Source organism: Bacillus rossius, chromosome 1 (genome assembly GCF_032445375.1).
Source record: "Bacillus rossius redtenbacheri isolate Brsri chromosome 1, Brsri_v3, whole genome shotgun sequence".
Taxonomy (NCBI): Eukaryota; Metazoa; Arthropoda; class Insecta; order Phasmatodea; family Bacillidae; genus Bacillus; species Bacillus rossius.
In genome coordinates, this window is record NC_086330.1 from 373,259,285 (window position 1) to 373,276,225 (window position 16,941).

A 16,941-nucleotide genomic window follows, 5' to 3' on the forward strand; every position below is an offset into this window, starting at 1 on the left:
GAAATCTCCCATCAGAATTTTTTTTCTTTTTGCTACTAATAAAATTTTGTTACAATTTGAAAACTTGTTTCAAGATTATTTATCTTATTTTTATTGTATCAACTTGCTGTGTTGCTCTTTGAAAATGGTCGTAGTTTAAATTTTGTTACATAGCATTTAAATTAAACTCAACTGCAGAGAGTGATGTTTCACATTGGTATGTATATTTACCTATTATATATGTTAACTGTGTTTACACTATCACTGCGGGTTTACATGGTTGTTTTAGAATGCTTGAATGATACAATTAATTGGCTAATGGAGGTGTTTCAAAATTGAATGTAAGAGCATTTAGTGCATTTTCAGCATGTTGCCAGAAGATTATTTTGATGCTTGAAGAATATTTATTAAACTCTGTGACTAACAAATAATGCTCTGTTTAGCTGTAAAGTGCCTTACTAATTCCAGTTCCAGTGCATAATACGATTGTTTGCTACTTAAAATATTTTTTTTGCATGGGCATCTGCAATGTTGAATTACTTTTGTCCTGTTTTCATGAGTATCGTCTGCTCTAGCTACCTTAACTGTCGCGTGGGATTATCCCAGGGTTGATCTAGCAGAGGATAGCGGTAACCCAGTCACGACATGGTAGACTTTCAGAAAGTGAGTAGGTAATCACTGACCCATCAGTTTTCAAAAGGTGAAAGTAAATGTTTATTCTAGCCATGTAATCATGGTTACATTTTGTAAACTTTGGTCATAACGCCGTATCAGGGGCCTGCTTAACAAGTGAAGGGCTAGCTGTATGAGTGAAGTGAAATGAAGGGATCAGCATATTCTTTAGTTTGTTTCACGCTTCGATTGCAGCACGGAGTAAATAGCGTGTTGCCTGATTTTACTATCCGCGTTGTTAAATGTCTTATTTTGTATACCATTTTAATTATAAGTTTTAAAATATTTAAAAATTATACTATTTCTTGATTTTTCTAAGACCATAAAATAGTTTCTACTGACAATATTATTACATTTGTAGTCATTCTGACAGAAAAAAAGTAATAAAATGCTGAACGCCAATTATTATTTCACAGGAGAAATTATTTATGACAGTCAGTCACTATTAACAACGGGAAGCCTTCATTTCACAGACGAGAGAGCCACACCCGAAATTCCCCGAAGTTCATGCTCGCTTTTCTTTTTTCGTATCTTAAATGTAGCTATCCTACCAAATCAACATTCAACAATGTTTTGAAGTATTTATAATGTAGCTAACCTAACCTAATTGACCATTATCAACACCGCCATATTTATTTACAATGAACAAAAAAACCGAAGATGCACGATTGGGCGTTTGGCTCTCTCGTCTGTGAAAAGGTTTCCCATTAACAACATGCCATTCCATGGAAGTATGTGCAATGCTGAAAAGAGCAAAATTCTTACAATTAAATTATATAAACCAAATGGTAACAAAAGAGGTTGAAACCAAGATAGCATCTTTCAATTATCTTTCCTTAGAGTTAAAAAAAAATGGTAATTATCAAAGGATGATCTTGAATTAAAATACCAGGAAAATGTATGTATACAATTCTCATTCCAAATTTTACCTTACAAAATAAAATATCTCCTATGCGTTAAAGAAATTTTCCATTACATTAGAAAATTGTGTCTGAAACTATTGCACTCTATGACACCATGTGGCAACAGAGCGGGAAGCCAACGCCCAATCGTACATCTTCGGTTTTTTTTTTTTCCGTTCATTTTAAATAAATATGGCGGTGATGATAATGGTCAATTAGGTTAGGTTAGCTACATTATAAATACTTCAAAACATTGTTGAATGTTGTTTTGGTAGGATAGCTACATGGAGTTCGGGGAACCTCGGGTTTTGGCTCTCTCGTCTGTGAAAAGTCTTCCCTAACCAGAGCACATTGAAACAAGAAAAGTGCTGATAGCAGAAATCATGCAGTGGAAAGAAAAAGTAAATACCCATGCACTAGTGATGGGCAGAACGGTTCTTTTGACCGAACCGGTACTTTCGGATCAGTTCCGTGAAAGATTCGTTCAGAACGATTCGTTCATCTCGGTCATTTCGTTCTTTTCTGTGAATAGGATCTGGCTCTTTTATCAGGTGTCGTAACTCGTTCATCCTTTAGAGTATTGGCTACGTGTTTGCTTCCAGCCTCCCCTCGTTATCGCGTGACCCGATAACGAGAGGAGGCTGGATCGCGTGGGTGGTTATCTTTATCTACTCTGCATGGGTAAATGAAATTTCAAACGTCTAGTTGTATACTGACTGTTATAAAATTATTGACTGTTGATCGCTGCAAATGCTTCATGCAGTGATTCTATATAATACGGGAGCATTAAATCTAAGAATGTTAGGTACGAAAGTGATCTTTCTTAACTTTAATTTGTAATCGCACTATTATAGCTAGTACTTGAACATTGCTTTTCGTAGCCAGTGAATCACAGTTGCGTATATGAAACAAGATTATTTATATTGTATTACTTTTTAAGTTACAAATATTAATATACAGGCTATTTACACTCTAGAGAGAGTAAAGTGTTTACATGTAGACCAACACATTTAGAGAAAAAAAGACAAAAATTGAATACTACTACTGCGATTCAGTATGAAGAGAGAAAAATGAAGTAGGTACATTAATTAACACCTAAATGGTAAGTGTGAACATTTGTAGTTACTTTCCCTGTTATTTTTAATTCATGTTTTTTTTCCCCCCCAAATTTGTGTATGTGAATGTGAAAACGCAATTTTAAACCACTACTTAACAGTTGACATTTTCAGGTATAGATACTTTTCATGTTACCCTATTTTATTTGATCAGTTATCGTTTGCTCTTATGAACATGCTCACGCTGTGATTACTAATTCTTCAGACTCCTGACGTCATGAATCATTTCACGAACGAATCAGACCGGGCGCGTGGCCGGTTCTCTCATCTCGTTCTCTCGTTCTCTCCGCGTTTTCGTTCTTCCGAATCTTTCAAGGTACCGGCTCTCAAAGAGCCGGTTGGTTCTCTCGTTCTCTCCGCATTTTCGTTCTACCGAATCTTTCAAGGTACCGGCTCTCAAAGAGCCGGTTCTTTACATCGCGAACGAATCGCAAGATTTCGTTCTCTCAAAGATTCGTTCTTTTTGAACGAATCGTTAACGAACGACCCATCACTACCATGCACACTGCATTCTAAGGATGAGATGCGCTGTTGTGTATCACATGCACAAAAAAGACTTTTATTGCTTTGCAATACAAGCTTCCAGGAAATACATTTTTATTGAAACTAAACAACTTTGTATTTTTTATTTATGACATATACCTTCTGTAAGGAATAAGTATTAGAAAATCCAAGTCTAAAAGGCTTGTTTTTAATTATTTAAGCCATTCAGTTGTCTCAATTCCTGCCCTAAACTTTAATTTATTATCTAATATTGTTTTCGGATCATTTAACAAATATTTTTACTACAATTATGGCTAATAATTTTAAACCTAGAAGAACTAGAAACTATATTACCTCACTTTTCAATGTTTTTTAAAGTGTGAACACAAATGTTTCCACTTAATGACACCCTAATGTCGCAGGCTGCTGAACATCACGCTCGTGGAGGGAAACGGCAACTTCAGCGACGCTGACGTCCGGGTGATCCTCAGCATGCTGACGGGCAGCTCGCCCGGCTACACCACGCTGTTTAAGTTCCTCGTCCAGAACTGGGACATCCTCAAGCAGAGGTGAGGTGACCGCTTCTACAATCTGTACGTGCCCCGGTTCACAATTGTACACAGCTGAAATCACCACATTGATGTAAAAATCCTGTTAAAAGCTATAACTATGAAGCAAATTCAGAAATATTTTCATGATAAATTCAGCCCATGTTAGCATTGTGTAATAAATCGTTTCTAATGGCACAGGTAACCTTATTCTGCAGTTGTTAGGTAAATTGTTCACATGTTGCTTCGCTGGCAAAAAGAATCATCTGGCTAAAGAGGTAGTACATGTATGTAGAGACTTTTGTGAGTCATAATTGTTCTTGGACCGCTGCCTAACTAACAGGTTGTTCTCGCAGGTACGCCAACAAGCCCCACATGTGGGAGTACCTGATCAGCTGCAGCACCGAGGCATTCAACACCCAGGAGGGACTCGACATGGTAAGTCTTGCCAGGCGGCCGTAGTCAACGCGATTTCTTTTTTCCTAGCCTAAATTATTATTCTAAGTGTGTAATGGGAGGGTCCAGATTAGGGGAGGACCTAAGTGTGTCTCAGGCCGAAGCCTATTAACTCTACCATGCGGGTTTTTAACCATGCAGGACAAGGGCGCGTGCATCGTGTGCTATTGGGGTTTACTGGCCAGCCATGGCTGCGATTGGCGCCATGGCTGACGCTCCATTGAACGTCTAGCTTAAAAGCTAACTTATGTGACCCAGGTAAAACCTGCATAGACACGGGAAAACCCTGGGCCGGGTCATGCGGGGATCAAATAACATGCATTAAGCAAGTAGGTAACTATAAGACAAGAGGGAAGTGGGTCCAGGTAAGAAGAGTTGGGCGGGGCTGAAAAATCAACCATGCAGGGGTTGGGTACTTGGCCTTGCGGCCCGCATTATTGTGGTAGGCCAGCGGGACAGCCTCGGTTTTAGCAATATTTACAGCAGCAGAAGGCGGCAGAGCCCCACGAGCGCGCGCGTCTGCCCGCAGGTGTCGGAGCTGTACGTGGCGCGGCAGGGGGAGTTCGGGAGCGCGGACGCCATCATCGAGCGCTCGCTCAAGACCATCAAGGAGGAGGCGCGCTGGAGCGAGGAGAACCTGCCCACCTTGGAGGCGTGGCTGGAGTGGGCACTGGCCGCTGAGGACGGCGGCCGTGCCGAGCGGGGCGCCTACCCCATGGGATAGCCCGCGCCACCTCGCGACGTTGCCCGGCGATCCCTGGCGCACCCTGCTTCCGATACATCCCGGTTACACCACTGCAACGTTACCTGTACTCCTCGTGCTGTACTGAACCGCTCCTTCGTCAACTTGACGTGTCGTTTATCAACGACACACAAACATTTGCTTCCAACTGAATTTTTTTTCTCCACCTCGTGGGTGAAGATGACCGGAGAAAGGTTGGATCCTACCTAAACGCCATTTTGCCGCAGGGACAGCTGGGTACGACCTACACAACAAGCGAAAGTTATATTACCTCACAGTCAGAATATTGAATTTTTTTTATATAAGACTGCTAAACATTTGCTAGGCTTAGATTTTTCACAAGTAGCAGCATAGTGCAAGGCGGACATATTTATTACGTAAACATCAAAGAGTTAATTATGTATGTGGTTTCAGCCTATTCCTGATGCCTTACAAATAACTGTGTTGTGAATAAAGATTTTTAAATAAACCTACTTGAACAATAATATAAAAAAAACTTAATAATTTTTACATTAAAGTGCTTGCTTTGATATAAAAGAGTTGACCAAAACAGAAATCAGCGCATGTTTCTATGTTACGTTTGTCTTATAAATGGAATGAGATTATGGATATTGTATGAACATGTTTTATTATAGTAAAAATTATATATGTTTTTCTATAGTTTAAAAGCTAAATAGAAAACTCAACTTGTAGTATTCAAGAAATAAAAAACATCAGTTAAAGGTGTCTACTCATTTAATAATTATTGATTTAGTGGACTTATCGGTACAACAATTTCTGCGACAAGCGGGAGAGAACCCACGGGCGGCAGAGGGCTGACAGGAGTGATAAGCTTGAAGCCCCTTTTTGTCGTGATGTGCCTCATACATTACCAGGCTGTCCACACAAATCTGTAGAAAGATTTCCCTGCATTTCCATGACTTTCAATGACCAAATTAACAAACATCCCTGAAATTTTTTTTTTTAAATACCTAATGTACCTTTTTTTTTGCAATTTTCTGAAATAAATAGACAACCCAGTCTTCCGCAGTTGTGCAGCTGTCACATTATTCACTAAAACATGAAAATGCAAATCTGTTACTTCCTACGTATGTGAAGTACAAAATATCGACAAAGCACTTCTGTGCTAGTTCCAACAGAACCTCGCATACACCATCTTATAGTGTGTGTGTGTGACTATGCACTTACAAACACCATCTGGAAAAAATAAAAGTGAAGTCTGTGGAATTTCCATAACTTTTCCAGGTTTCAAAGTAAGTTCCCTGACTTATCCTTCCAGAACGCGGTCACCTTGACGACATGTACAGTCAACTCCCAATTACTGGGTTAAATATCTGCATTGTGCATTAAGCCCTGCACCTATTATAAAATCAATTTTTTTTATTTATTAGCATTCACTAAATTTTAAAAAAAGAGTGGTTGTCGGTAAAGTCGGTTTACGGACGATAATTTTACGTGATAACGTCATAAAAAAACATTGATGAAAAATTGCTAAATTTTAATTTTCAAATATTATTTACAGTTTTTGCAAATTTAATTTAAATAATTAGTTTAAATATAATCATGAACAATTAGTTAAAAAGCCCGCTTTAACCTGTTTGATATTATAGAAGATTTTCTCGCACTGTGGTTGGCCGGTTCTTGCACTCTCGGCTCAGGCAGAACGTAACAATTTTTTGTGCGTGCAACCAGCATTCATTGATTTATAAGACGTTATCACGTCAAAAAAATTTGTAGTCGTAGGTCAGAAACATGACAACAAAAAAACATTAAAGCAATGCTAAAGTGGCATATTCTCTGTGGTATTTAAAAAAAAAGACAAAAGGAGCACAGGATTGGTATTTTGTGAATTTCTGGGCGCTGATACGACAACCCTGAAGCAGCGCACAGACTTGGCAATGCTGAGGCCTCGAAGTGCGCGGCACAGCACGGCAGCCACCTGTTAGTGCTACGGCCCTCGTTTGTGTCGCTGGGACATTATTTCTCAGCGTGGCAACTATGGTGTCGTAAGAACATGTCGAGGAAGTGTACATGTGTAGTTCTATCCATCCACTAAAATACACTTGGAACTTGGAACAAGAACTGAATTTTATCCATATCAAACTTCCAAAATATATAATTTACAATAGTTTTCATATCTACATAAATTTTTTTACAGGTGACAAAGTATCTCGGAACATCATATCTCTCTCACTTTTTTTTTTTTAAGTATGAAAAGAAATAGGGTCACTTGAAAAAGAGAAACATATTTCAGAGTGAATCCTGTACAGTTTGTTTTAATAACTAACAACAGAACATAAAAACATCTCTCCATAAACAAGCAAACGGCTATAGCGTTTTAATAGACTGAACATAACTGATAACTAACATGCTCGAGACTACAGAAAATTATTACAATTGTAAAAAGTTGTTTCACTAAAGCAATGTCCACAAGATATACGATAACTCTGCAAGAGCATATCGAATAACTTGCACATAATCACTTGCATAAAATTCTCCTTAACATCACCTGAAAGACACTGGCACAATTTGTAAAAATACAGCATGCATGTCCTCACCACATGATACATTTAAATTTTCAATGAACAAACTTCCATATTCAAGGGCTTTGTGAACATGTTCGCAACCAAGAATCTGCAGCATCAAATGTCAACTTATCAATCAAAAATATTGCTGCTGTACAAAATATCTATTTTACTCAACTCTATAACGCCAAAGTGATTCTGTTGTGCCTACAATCATTTATGATAGCAGTATTGTTCGTAGTGATAGAAAAAAAAGGTGACAAGTGAATGTCGTAAAAAGCAAGGGTGAATTACACTGGACATGATAACTCACTACTCGCTGCTACCAAACATGTTCAGTCATACTACTGAATAGTTAACTTACTGTATGCTTTGCAACACCAAGTAAAGTTGAGGAGAGTGGGTAATTGATTATTAATCACTGAATTCTTAAATGACAAACCAATAATAATAAAAAACCTCTACTTGGCTTGCTCCGTGAAATCAACACTTGCCGAGACATCGCGTAGCAAGGTGTCTAAATATACCACCTGATGAATTATATTCAAGACTATTTCAGGATCTTTTAACAAAGCTTACTTACATTTTTTTTTACAAATAATAAACCAAACTACACGTAATCCAAAATAGGTCCACTATACACGGAAACGTACCAATTTTTGTGAAATATTTCAAAACTCTTCAGGCTAAATTTCAATGTAATTAAAGAAGACAGTCTCTAGCTATTTATTCTTAATGTGCAACAATTAACAACTGAAGTGAGGCCATGAATGAAAGAAAACGTAATTTAGCAAAATGTTGCTGGAAATAGAAATTTAGTGGCTTCCGACCCCATTACTACTTATCTCGGGACTTTTCAGTGGCCAGTTCTTTAGTTTAGCTTCCATGACCTGCGGACACCCTGCGTGGTGATCTTGCCCGGAGTGAGAAGTTTTTAAAGCACGGTGTAACCATTGCTGGAAAGCAGTAATGTAGCCAATCAGAAACAAGATCATAAATTGATAATTGCCCATTTTAACCTGGCAGTCCTATCATAACATTGGCTAACTTTTACATTATCAGTCTACTCTGCATAACATGTACAGTTTTGTTTTTAGTTGTGAATAAAATGGAGTTATTTTAGTAGTTTGCAGAGTACATCTTATATTTGTCCTAGATTAGAAAACCTTTTTTGGTATCGTTGATGGTGGACAGCATAGTTTTTGTAGCGTGAGCCGCCCGGCCGCCTGCAACGCACGAGAAGTGCTCGAGACACGCCCACTTCGCCCACGCTCCCAGCCCGTCTCCACCACGCCACTCATACGTGACAGTACAAGCGTGCGGCAAGTTAACTATTCCGCAGTACGATTGAACGAGTTTGGTAGCAGCGAGCAGCGAGTAATCATGTCCAGTGTAACTCACCCTCGCTGTTCGTAACATTCTCTTTTTGTCGCCTTTTTTTCCTATCGCTACGAGCAATACTACTATCATAAGTGATTCTAGGCACCACAGAATCACTTTGGATTTTAATAGAGTTGAGTAAGATAGATACACGCGACAATACAGCAATGCCTGCCAACCGCAGCTGTGCACGAGCGTACCAGGATCTGCGGGTGACACAGACGTACGAGATACAGCACCTGGTGACACCGCCCTGCACATCTGCTTGGTTCAGTTTAGCTGACTACACTGTGGTATCTACTAAACAAACAAACAATACATACAGTAGCTTTTGTCAACACAGTGGCTTCATCCCAATCCAAGCATAACAAAACTAATTCTCCACAAAAAAAAAGGGGGGGGGGGGGGGGGGGGGGGGTTGTCTGTAAAGTCGGTTTACGGACGATAATTATATGTGATAACGTCATAGAAAACATTGATGAAAAATTGCATACTTTTTAATTTTCAAATATTATTTACAGTTTGTGCAAAATTTAATTTAAATATTTTTTTTAATATAATCACAAACAATTAGTTAAAAAGCCCGCCTTAACCTGTTTTATTTTATAGAAGATTTTCTCGCACGGTGGTTGGCCGGTTTTTGCACGCTCGGCTCAGGCGGAACGTGACAATGTTTCGTGCGTGCAGCCGGAGTTCATCGATTTAAAAGACGTTATGTCAAAAAAAAAAGACAAAAAAGTCACAGCAACGCAAATTTCTGGCCTTGTTATCACACACTTTCCCTAACATGATGAGATTTAGGCTGTACTATAAAATGAACATTATATTTGAAAACTTCAAGAGTTGTCCATGAATTAATTTTAATTGGGTAGGAAATGTTCCTGTCATTTCCCTGCCTTTTCATTACCAAAATTACAACGTTCCCTTACTAATTTGTTTTTTCAAAATAATTTACCTATCTTGCGATTTTTTGTAAGAAATAAAGTCTAGTTCATACTGAACCTTGTATATGCACTAAAACACCATCCAGAAAAAATTTCACTGTCTGTGTGATGTTATGCTACAGCATGACTTTTACCTTTATCACTGGAATTTCCACGACTTAACAGGATTCAAACTAAATTCTCTGACCGATTTCAAAACTGCCCTTCCTGTCACCGATATCCTCAACTTTCCAGAAGGTGGACAACCTGTGTAAGAGTATTAAGCTAATTTTAACTTATTTAAACATTATGTTATTATAAAATAAAATCACTGAAATATATTTCATTTCTTGGATTTTGGTGATTTTAATAATTGTACAGCCAAATTTTTTAAAATATTTTATTAATTTTATTTCAACCCCTTGTATTATGAAAAACAATTTGCAAATTTTTTTAAAACTATAACTTACACTAACTACTTAACTATTTCTGTACATTCAGGTTTCAATAATGAAATTATCTAACTGACAAACCTACCCCATTGAATTCTGTCCAGTTAAGACTCTATTATTGTTTTCATATTCTCATCATACATGCACAATCTTCTTAAAATTTAAAGACTTTCATTTAGTATCCAATCGACTGGCTCGCTACACTTCCCCATTTTCTTTTTCTTTTTTTTTTTAAATAAAAACACTAGTATGATACAACACATGTATACATTTTCCGTAATGTTTATTCCCTTCTCCACAACCTGAATAAACAATAATTAGGGATTACGTTTCCAAACAGGTGGAGTAAATTTTTGATTTAAGTAAGCCTGTTAAGGTTTTATAAAGCATAGTGTAACCATTGCTGGAAAGCTGTAATGTAGCCTATCAGAAACAAGATCAAAAATTGATAATTGCCCATTTTAACCTGGCAGTCCTATCATAATGTTGGTTAACTTTTACATTATCAGTCTACTCTGCATAACATGTAGAGTATATGTGGTTTTGTTTTTAGTTGTGAATAAAACGGAGTTATCTTTAGTAGTTCGCAGAGAACATTTTATATTTTTTCTAGTTTAAAAATATTTTTTGGTACCGTTGGTGGACAACATACATTTTTGTACAGTATCATGACAGTTGATACCCAAATACTTTTTAATGAAGTGAAATTCCTTATTTTATTTTATTTTGAATGTAGTGTTTTAACCTACGCCACTCTACTTCTGGAGCAGATTCCGAGGTCATGTTTGCCCTTTGTAACACAAGCAACATTCAAAAATAACTATATCAAAACTATGATAGCCTCGCTACACCACCGTAACATAGCCAGGCCGTTCAGAGTCTAAAGCTTAGGCCACACAGAGCACTATGCTGGCTATGTCTACAATGTTCGCTACACGAGTAAAATATAGTCAGCTGTATCTCAGATGGCACTGGCCACGCCAAGCTGTTTTCCCCATGTTTGCTAAGTTGGCGATCCTGGCGATGTCGCCGGGTGTTTGGTTCTCCGCTATTTTTCTAAACGTTGCCAACTTCGCAAATGTGCGGATAATAATAAAAAAATGATCTGTTTTCGCACGGAATCAGGCTGTACTACTGTGTTTTATTCTCAGTATTGTGCTTTAAATTTGCCACATTGAAGAAGGAAAATAAAAATTAATTTTTTATTAAATTAATCCAAAGAGAGAATTCAGAAGGCAGGATACGCAGGACAATGCCTGGGATTCGACTACAAGGGAATGAGTTGTATTTATTCCGAAATAATCCATAAATTTGGCTTCGTCCCCACACACGCAACTTCTTCATAAAAGGATAAAATTCTTCAAATTATTTTCTGTTTGAACTATCATCATAAACCCATTTCTTTTTTACTTTTACATACTGTGAGTACCAGCAGAACATCATAAATCATCTCAATCATCGCTCGAATCCCACGGCATGCATCTCTCCGACTGAGCTGTCTGTCCGCCTGGCTCAGCGAACACAGCAAATATCGTGAACACAGCCAAGCTATCTGTGTGGCCTCAACTTTATTCTATAAGATTTCACTTCCCTGGGTAACGACATCTGCCTGTAGACACACACGTGCAGTTATGTCTGGAGAATATGCACACAAAATAAGAAATCTTAAAGTCTGTCAAACTATTGTGCTAGTGGTCATCTGCTACTGTTCTGCATGATTGTAGCAAGCATCACCGAATGCAAGGTATTCAATCAACTATACTGTTATTATTTTAAATAGTAGCAGTGTTTTTATAAAAACCTCATCTAGGATGTGTGAATCAAGAGTTTGACACTGCTAATCTAAACAACACAAAACAATAAATGAAATGGAAAAGATATAATAAAAAAAAAAGAAACACAGATGCTTTGTGTCCCCGTTTTCTTGTGCTCACGTGCCTACTGCATTTGAAATACAGCATTATAAATTCTTTACATTTTCGAAATATTTAACACTCTCGTAAACCATACTTATTGTGCTATGCTTATCTTACAATGCAACACAATACGTTGATTAGGTACTTACTCTTCTATTTAACATTACAAAAACTATTGACACTTTATTTTAAAAATTTATTTTATTGATAGCTAAGGTTCTATAGTTGATAGGTACATTTTCGATTTGTCGCAAAGCATTCTGATTGGCTTTGAACATTATATACATATATATAGCTATGAATATAACTGATAAAGTTTCATAAACATTTATGGAAACAAAAAATAAATTTTAACAATCCTGAAAAAATTAAAAAATTTTTTCAAAAAGATAATATTCTAACAGAGGGGCTCTTACGTAAAGAAAAATAAAATTAAAATATATTTTTTTTTTAACACTAGACGTAGGTACCTATATTAACCCTGACAACAGTGTTTCTGAATTCCTAATGGTTTCTGAGAAATCACAGTTTATAGCTTACATCACAATACGTGTGGATTGATGTGGTCGCGGACATTTTTTTCTTTTTCCCTTCCTTTTCCTTGTAGGTCTGTGGGGTTTTTTTGTTTTTGTTTTTTTACGGAAAATTAGTAAACAGAGGTATTGTTTTGATTATCAAAGGAGTTAGTATGATGACTGTATTGCAATTATGTAGAAAATTTAAATGTTTCTAATTTCTGTTTGTTGTTTTTGTTAATAACTAGTTGCATTATACAGATTCTTTGTTTTCTGATGTTTTCATTTAAAGTAGTATTTTGAGTGATGTAGTGATGAAAGATTAAAATTGGAGCAAAAAATTTTTAATTGTTACGTTAGCTAAATTCAAAATACTTCAACAATGTACACAGTTGATTTGGTTAGTATAGCTTCATTAAAAATACAGTAAAACATTTTTAATAGTTGCTTAGGAATTACCAATTTAAGATGTAGCTATCCTGACCTAACCAACTATCCACCTGATTTCACAGTATTTTTTTATGTTGCTAACCTAACGTAATTGGCCATTTTCACAAATTAACTCAATTTCTCCAAATCATATACACACATTCACCCACAGGGGAAAGCAAAAAATGGCAGAAGCAGGTTTAATGTACAGGTAATGCAATGAAACCGATTACATATTGGTGATTTCTCAGAAACCAGTTGGAATATACAAATGCTGTTTTCAGGGATAATACAGGAACATCTTTAAATGTTTGAAAAAGATATTTTCAGGTTTTTAATTTTTACTTTATGTAAAAGCCCCTCTGTAATAATATTCCTGCTTACGCTCCAACATGCAGCAGGGCAGGGATTCACACAAAAAACTTAAAAAATTGTAAATGTCTGAATTAACAGAGATATCTGACTATGATTAGTAGGATCTAACACCTGCTAAGACTCTCATAGATATCTACAGCTACAACAATGGGAACAGCGATGAAAGCCACTGTAGCGCACCAACAGCCCTTAGCCACTATGCCGGGCACGAAATAGCTCAAAATGGAGGTGCCCATGGCCGTGGTGGGTAAGGGCGCCGCTAGTACATGCCCGGCATGGGGATGCCCATGCCTGTGGTGGGGTAGCGCACAGCTAGTACATGCCCGGCACGAAGCGGCCCGGCATGGGGAGGCCCATGCCTGCAGTGGGGTAGCGCACAGCTAGTACATGCTCGGCACGAAGCGGCCCGGCATGGGGATGCCCCTGCCTGTGGTGGGGTAGCGCACAGCTAGTACATGCCCGGCACGAAGCGCCCCGGCATGGGAATGCCCGTGCCTGTGGTGGGGTAGCGCACAGCTAGTACATGCCCGGCACGAAGCGGCCCGGCATGGGGAGGCCCATGCCTGCAGTGGGGTAGCGCACAGCTAGTACATGCTCGGCACGAAGCGGCCCGGCATGGGGATGCCCCTGCCTGTGGTGGGGTAGCGCACAGCTAGTACATGCCCGGCACGAAGCGGCCCGGCATGGGGATGCCCGTGCCCGCGGTGGGGTAGCGCACAGCTAGTACATGCCCGGCACGAAGCGGCCCAGCATGGGGATGCCCATGCCTGTGGTGGGGTAGCGCACAGCTAGTACATGCCCGGCACGAAGCGGCCCGGCATGGGGATGCCCATGCCTGTGGTGGGGTAGCGCACAGCTAGTACATGCCCGGCACGAAGCGGCCCGGCATGGGGAGGCCCATGCCTGCAGTGGGGTAGCGCACAGCTAGTACATGCTCGGCACGAAGCGGCCCGGCATGGGGATGCCCCTGCCTGTGGTGGGGTAGCGCACAGCTAGTACATGCCCGGCACGAAGCGGCCCGGCATGGGGAGGCCAGTGCCCGCGGTGGGGTAGTGCACAGCTAGTACATGCCCGGCACGAAGCGGCCCGGCATGGGGATGCCCATGCCCGCGGTGGGGTAGCGCACTGCTAGTACATGCCCGGCACGAAGCGGCCCGGCATGGGGAGGCCAGTGCCCGCGGTGGGGTAGCGCACAGCTAGTACATGCCCGGCACGAAGCGGCCCGGCATGGGGATGCCCCTGCCTGTGGTGGGGTAGCGCACAGCTAGTACATGCCCGGCACGAAGCGGCCCGGCATGGGGAGGCCAGTGCCCGCGGTGGGGTAGCGCACAGCTAGTACATGCCCGGCACGAAGCGGCCCGGCATGGGGATGCCCGTGCCCGCGGTGGGGTAGCGCACAGCTAGTACATGCCCGGCACGAAGCGGCCCAATATGGGGATGCCCATGCCTGTGGTGGGGTAGCGCACAGCTAGTACATGCCCGGCACGAAGCGGCCCGGCATGGGGATGCCCCTGCCTGTGGTGGGGTAGCGCACAGCTAGTACATGCCCGGCACGAAGCGGCCCGGCATGGGGATGCCCATGCCTGTGGTGGGGTAGCACACAGCTAGTACATGCCCGGCACGAAGCGCCCCGGCATGGGAATGCCCGTGCCTGTGGTGGGGTAGCGCACAGCTAGTACATGCCCGGCACGAAGCGGCCCGGCATGGGGAGGCCAGTGCCCGCGGTGGGGTAGCGCACAGCTAGTACATGCCCGGCACGAAGCGGCCCAGCATGGGGATGCCCATGCCTGTGGTGGGGTAGCGCACAGCTAGTACATGCCCGGCACGAAGCGGCCCGGCATGGGGATGCCCCTGCCTGTGGTGGGGTAGCGCACAGCTAGTACATGCCCGGCACGAAGCGGCCCGGCATGGGGATGCCCATGCCTGTGGTGGGGTAGCACACAGCTAGTACATGCCCGGCACGAAGCGCCCCGGCATGGGAATGCCCGTGCCTGTGGTGGGGTAGCGCACAGCTAGTACATGCCCGGCACGAAGCGGCCCGGCATGGGGAGGCCAGTGCCCGCGGTGGGGTAGTGCACAGCTAGTACATGCCCGGCACGAAGCGGCCCGGCATGGGGATGCCCGTGCCTGTGGTGGGGTAGCGCACAGCTAGTACATGCCCGGCACGAGCGGCCCGGCATGGGGAGGCCCGTGCCCGCGGTGGGGTAGTGCACAGCTAGTACATGCCCGGCACGAAGCGCCCCGGCATGGGGATGCCCGTGCCTGTGGTGGGGTAGCGCACAGCTAGTACATGCCCGGCACGAAGCGGCCCGGCATGGGGATGCCCATGCCTGTGGTGGCGTAGCGGCCCATGCCTGTGGTGGGGTAGCGCACAGCTAGTACATGCTCGGCACGAAGCGGCCCGGCATGGGGATGCCCATGCCTGCAGTGGGGTAGCGCACAGCTAGTACATGCCCGGCACGAAGCGGCCCGGCATGGGGAGGCCCATGCCCCCCGCGGTGGGGTAGGGCGCGGGCCCGGACGGCGCCGGCGGCACGGGGTAGAGGCCCGACGAGGCGCCCCTCGCCCGGGCCGCCATCAGCTCCTGCATCTTCTCCGCCTTGACGCGTCGCGCGTGCATCATCTTCCTGCGCGGCAGGAACTGCTCCAGGAAGCCGTCCACGTCCGCCTCGCCCTCGGCGAACTTCTCGAACAAGGCCTCCGACTCCTCCTCTGACTCTGCGGCGGCCGTCTGCAGCAGGGCCAGCGAGGTGTCCAGGGTGAGGTTCCCCGAGTGGCTCCTCAGGGCCTGCAGCTTGGCCTCCACGCTGGCGCACAGCTCCTCCCCCCGCGCGCCCAGCTCCTGCAGGCGCTGCTTGCCGCTCGACAGCCGCGGCTCCCGGGACAGGTTGAACTCCGCCAGCGACCTGTTGCTCGCCATCAGCATCTCCTTCTCCGTCTCCAGCTCCTTGAACTGCTTCACGTCCTTCATCATCTCGTCGAACTTGGCGTCGTCGTTCAGCATCTCCTTCAGCTCGTCCACGTTCAGGTGGGACAGCAGGCCCATGGCCGCGGGGTAGTCGGGCTCCGTCGGGTAGTTGCTGTACATTTTTTCCCACCTTCTTCAACTGACAAAACGATTCTAAACGCTTACACCGCCTGTAACAGTGTCGCACTATTAACGATCCAAAATCACAAAGGCAAGCAAACAGCGAAATAGTCTAATAACTCAATGCAAAATTATCAATTTCATCATATCACTCAACACTTGTTATGATTCATGAAACCATAGTTAAATAAATGTTTATGTTCAGACCGAAATTCTCCATTGAAAAAAAATGTATTCTTCCAATCTAGCGCTCTACGTGCTCGGAAAAGAAAACTAAATTCAATATGGCGGTGGGTGCTCGTGACGAAAAATACTTAGTTAAAATTAGTGTTTCTGGTTGTTAAGAAGCTGTGCATATGTAAACAGAACCCAGAACAGATTCGTTTGGAATCATTGTGAATTATCTTACAACTATAATTGTCTACAATATTGCAGAAAAAT

The 16,941-nt window shown here is 42.3% G+C and overlaps 2 protein-coding genes across 5 annotated transcripts in view; one reads left to right on the forward strand and one right to left on the reverse strand.

Moving 5' to 3' along the window:
• Positions 1 to 5,619, forward strand: part of LOC134528506 (aminopeptidase N) — a 46,767-nt gene extending 41,148 nt beyond the window's left edge. For all 4 annotated transcript variants that reach the window (XM_063362181.1, XM_063362184.1, XM_063362182.1 and 1 more), the window contains exons 15-17: positions 3,574 to 3,720; positions 4,056 to 4,137; positions 4,685 to 5,619. In XM_063362181.1, the coding sequence (XP_063218251.1) occupies positions 3,574 to 3,720; positions 4,056 to 4,137; positions 4,685 to 4,879 (424 nt within the window). In that variant the 3' untranslated portion in view covers positions 4,880 to 5,619. The remainder of the gene's footprint in view (positions 1 to 3,573; positions 3,721 to 4,055; positions 4,138 to 4,684) is intronic.
• A 3,590-nt stretch (positions 5,620 to 9,209) lies between these two features.
• Positions 9,210 to 16,677, reverse strand: LOC134528508 (vacuolar protein sorting-associated protein 37B). The gene has a single exon (XM_063362186.1). It carries the CDS (start codon positions 16,498 to 16,500, stop codon positions 15,856 to 15,858), a length of 645 nt encoding a protein of 214 aa, XP_063218256.1. The 5' UTR covers positions 16,501 to 16,677; the 3' UTR covers positions 9,210 to 15,855.
• Positions 16,678 to 16,941: the final 264 nt, after the last annotated feature.

Bases quoted from the DNA above. Each gene is read 5' to 3' on its own strand.
- LOC134528508 (XM_063362186.1), bottom strand. From the start codon at position 16,500: ATGTACAGCAACTACCCGACGGAGCCCGACTACCCCGCGGCCATGGGC.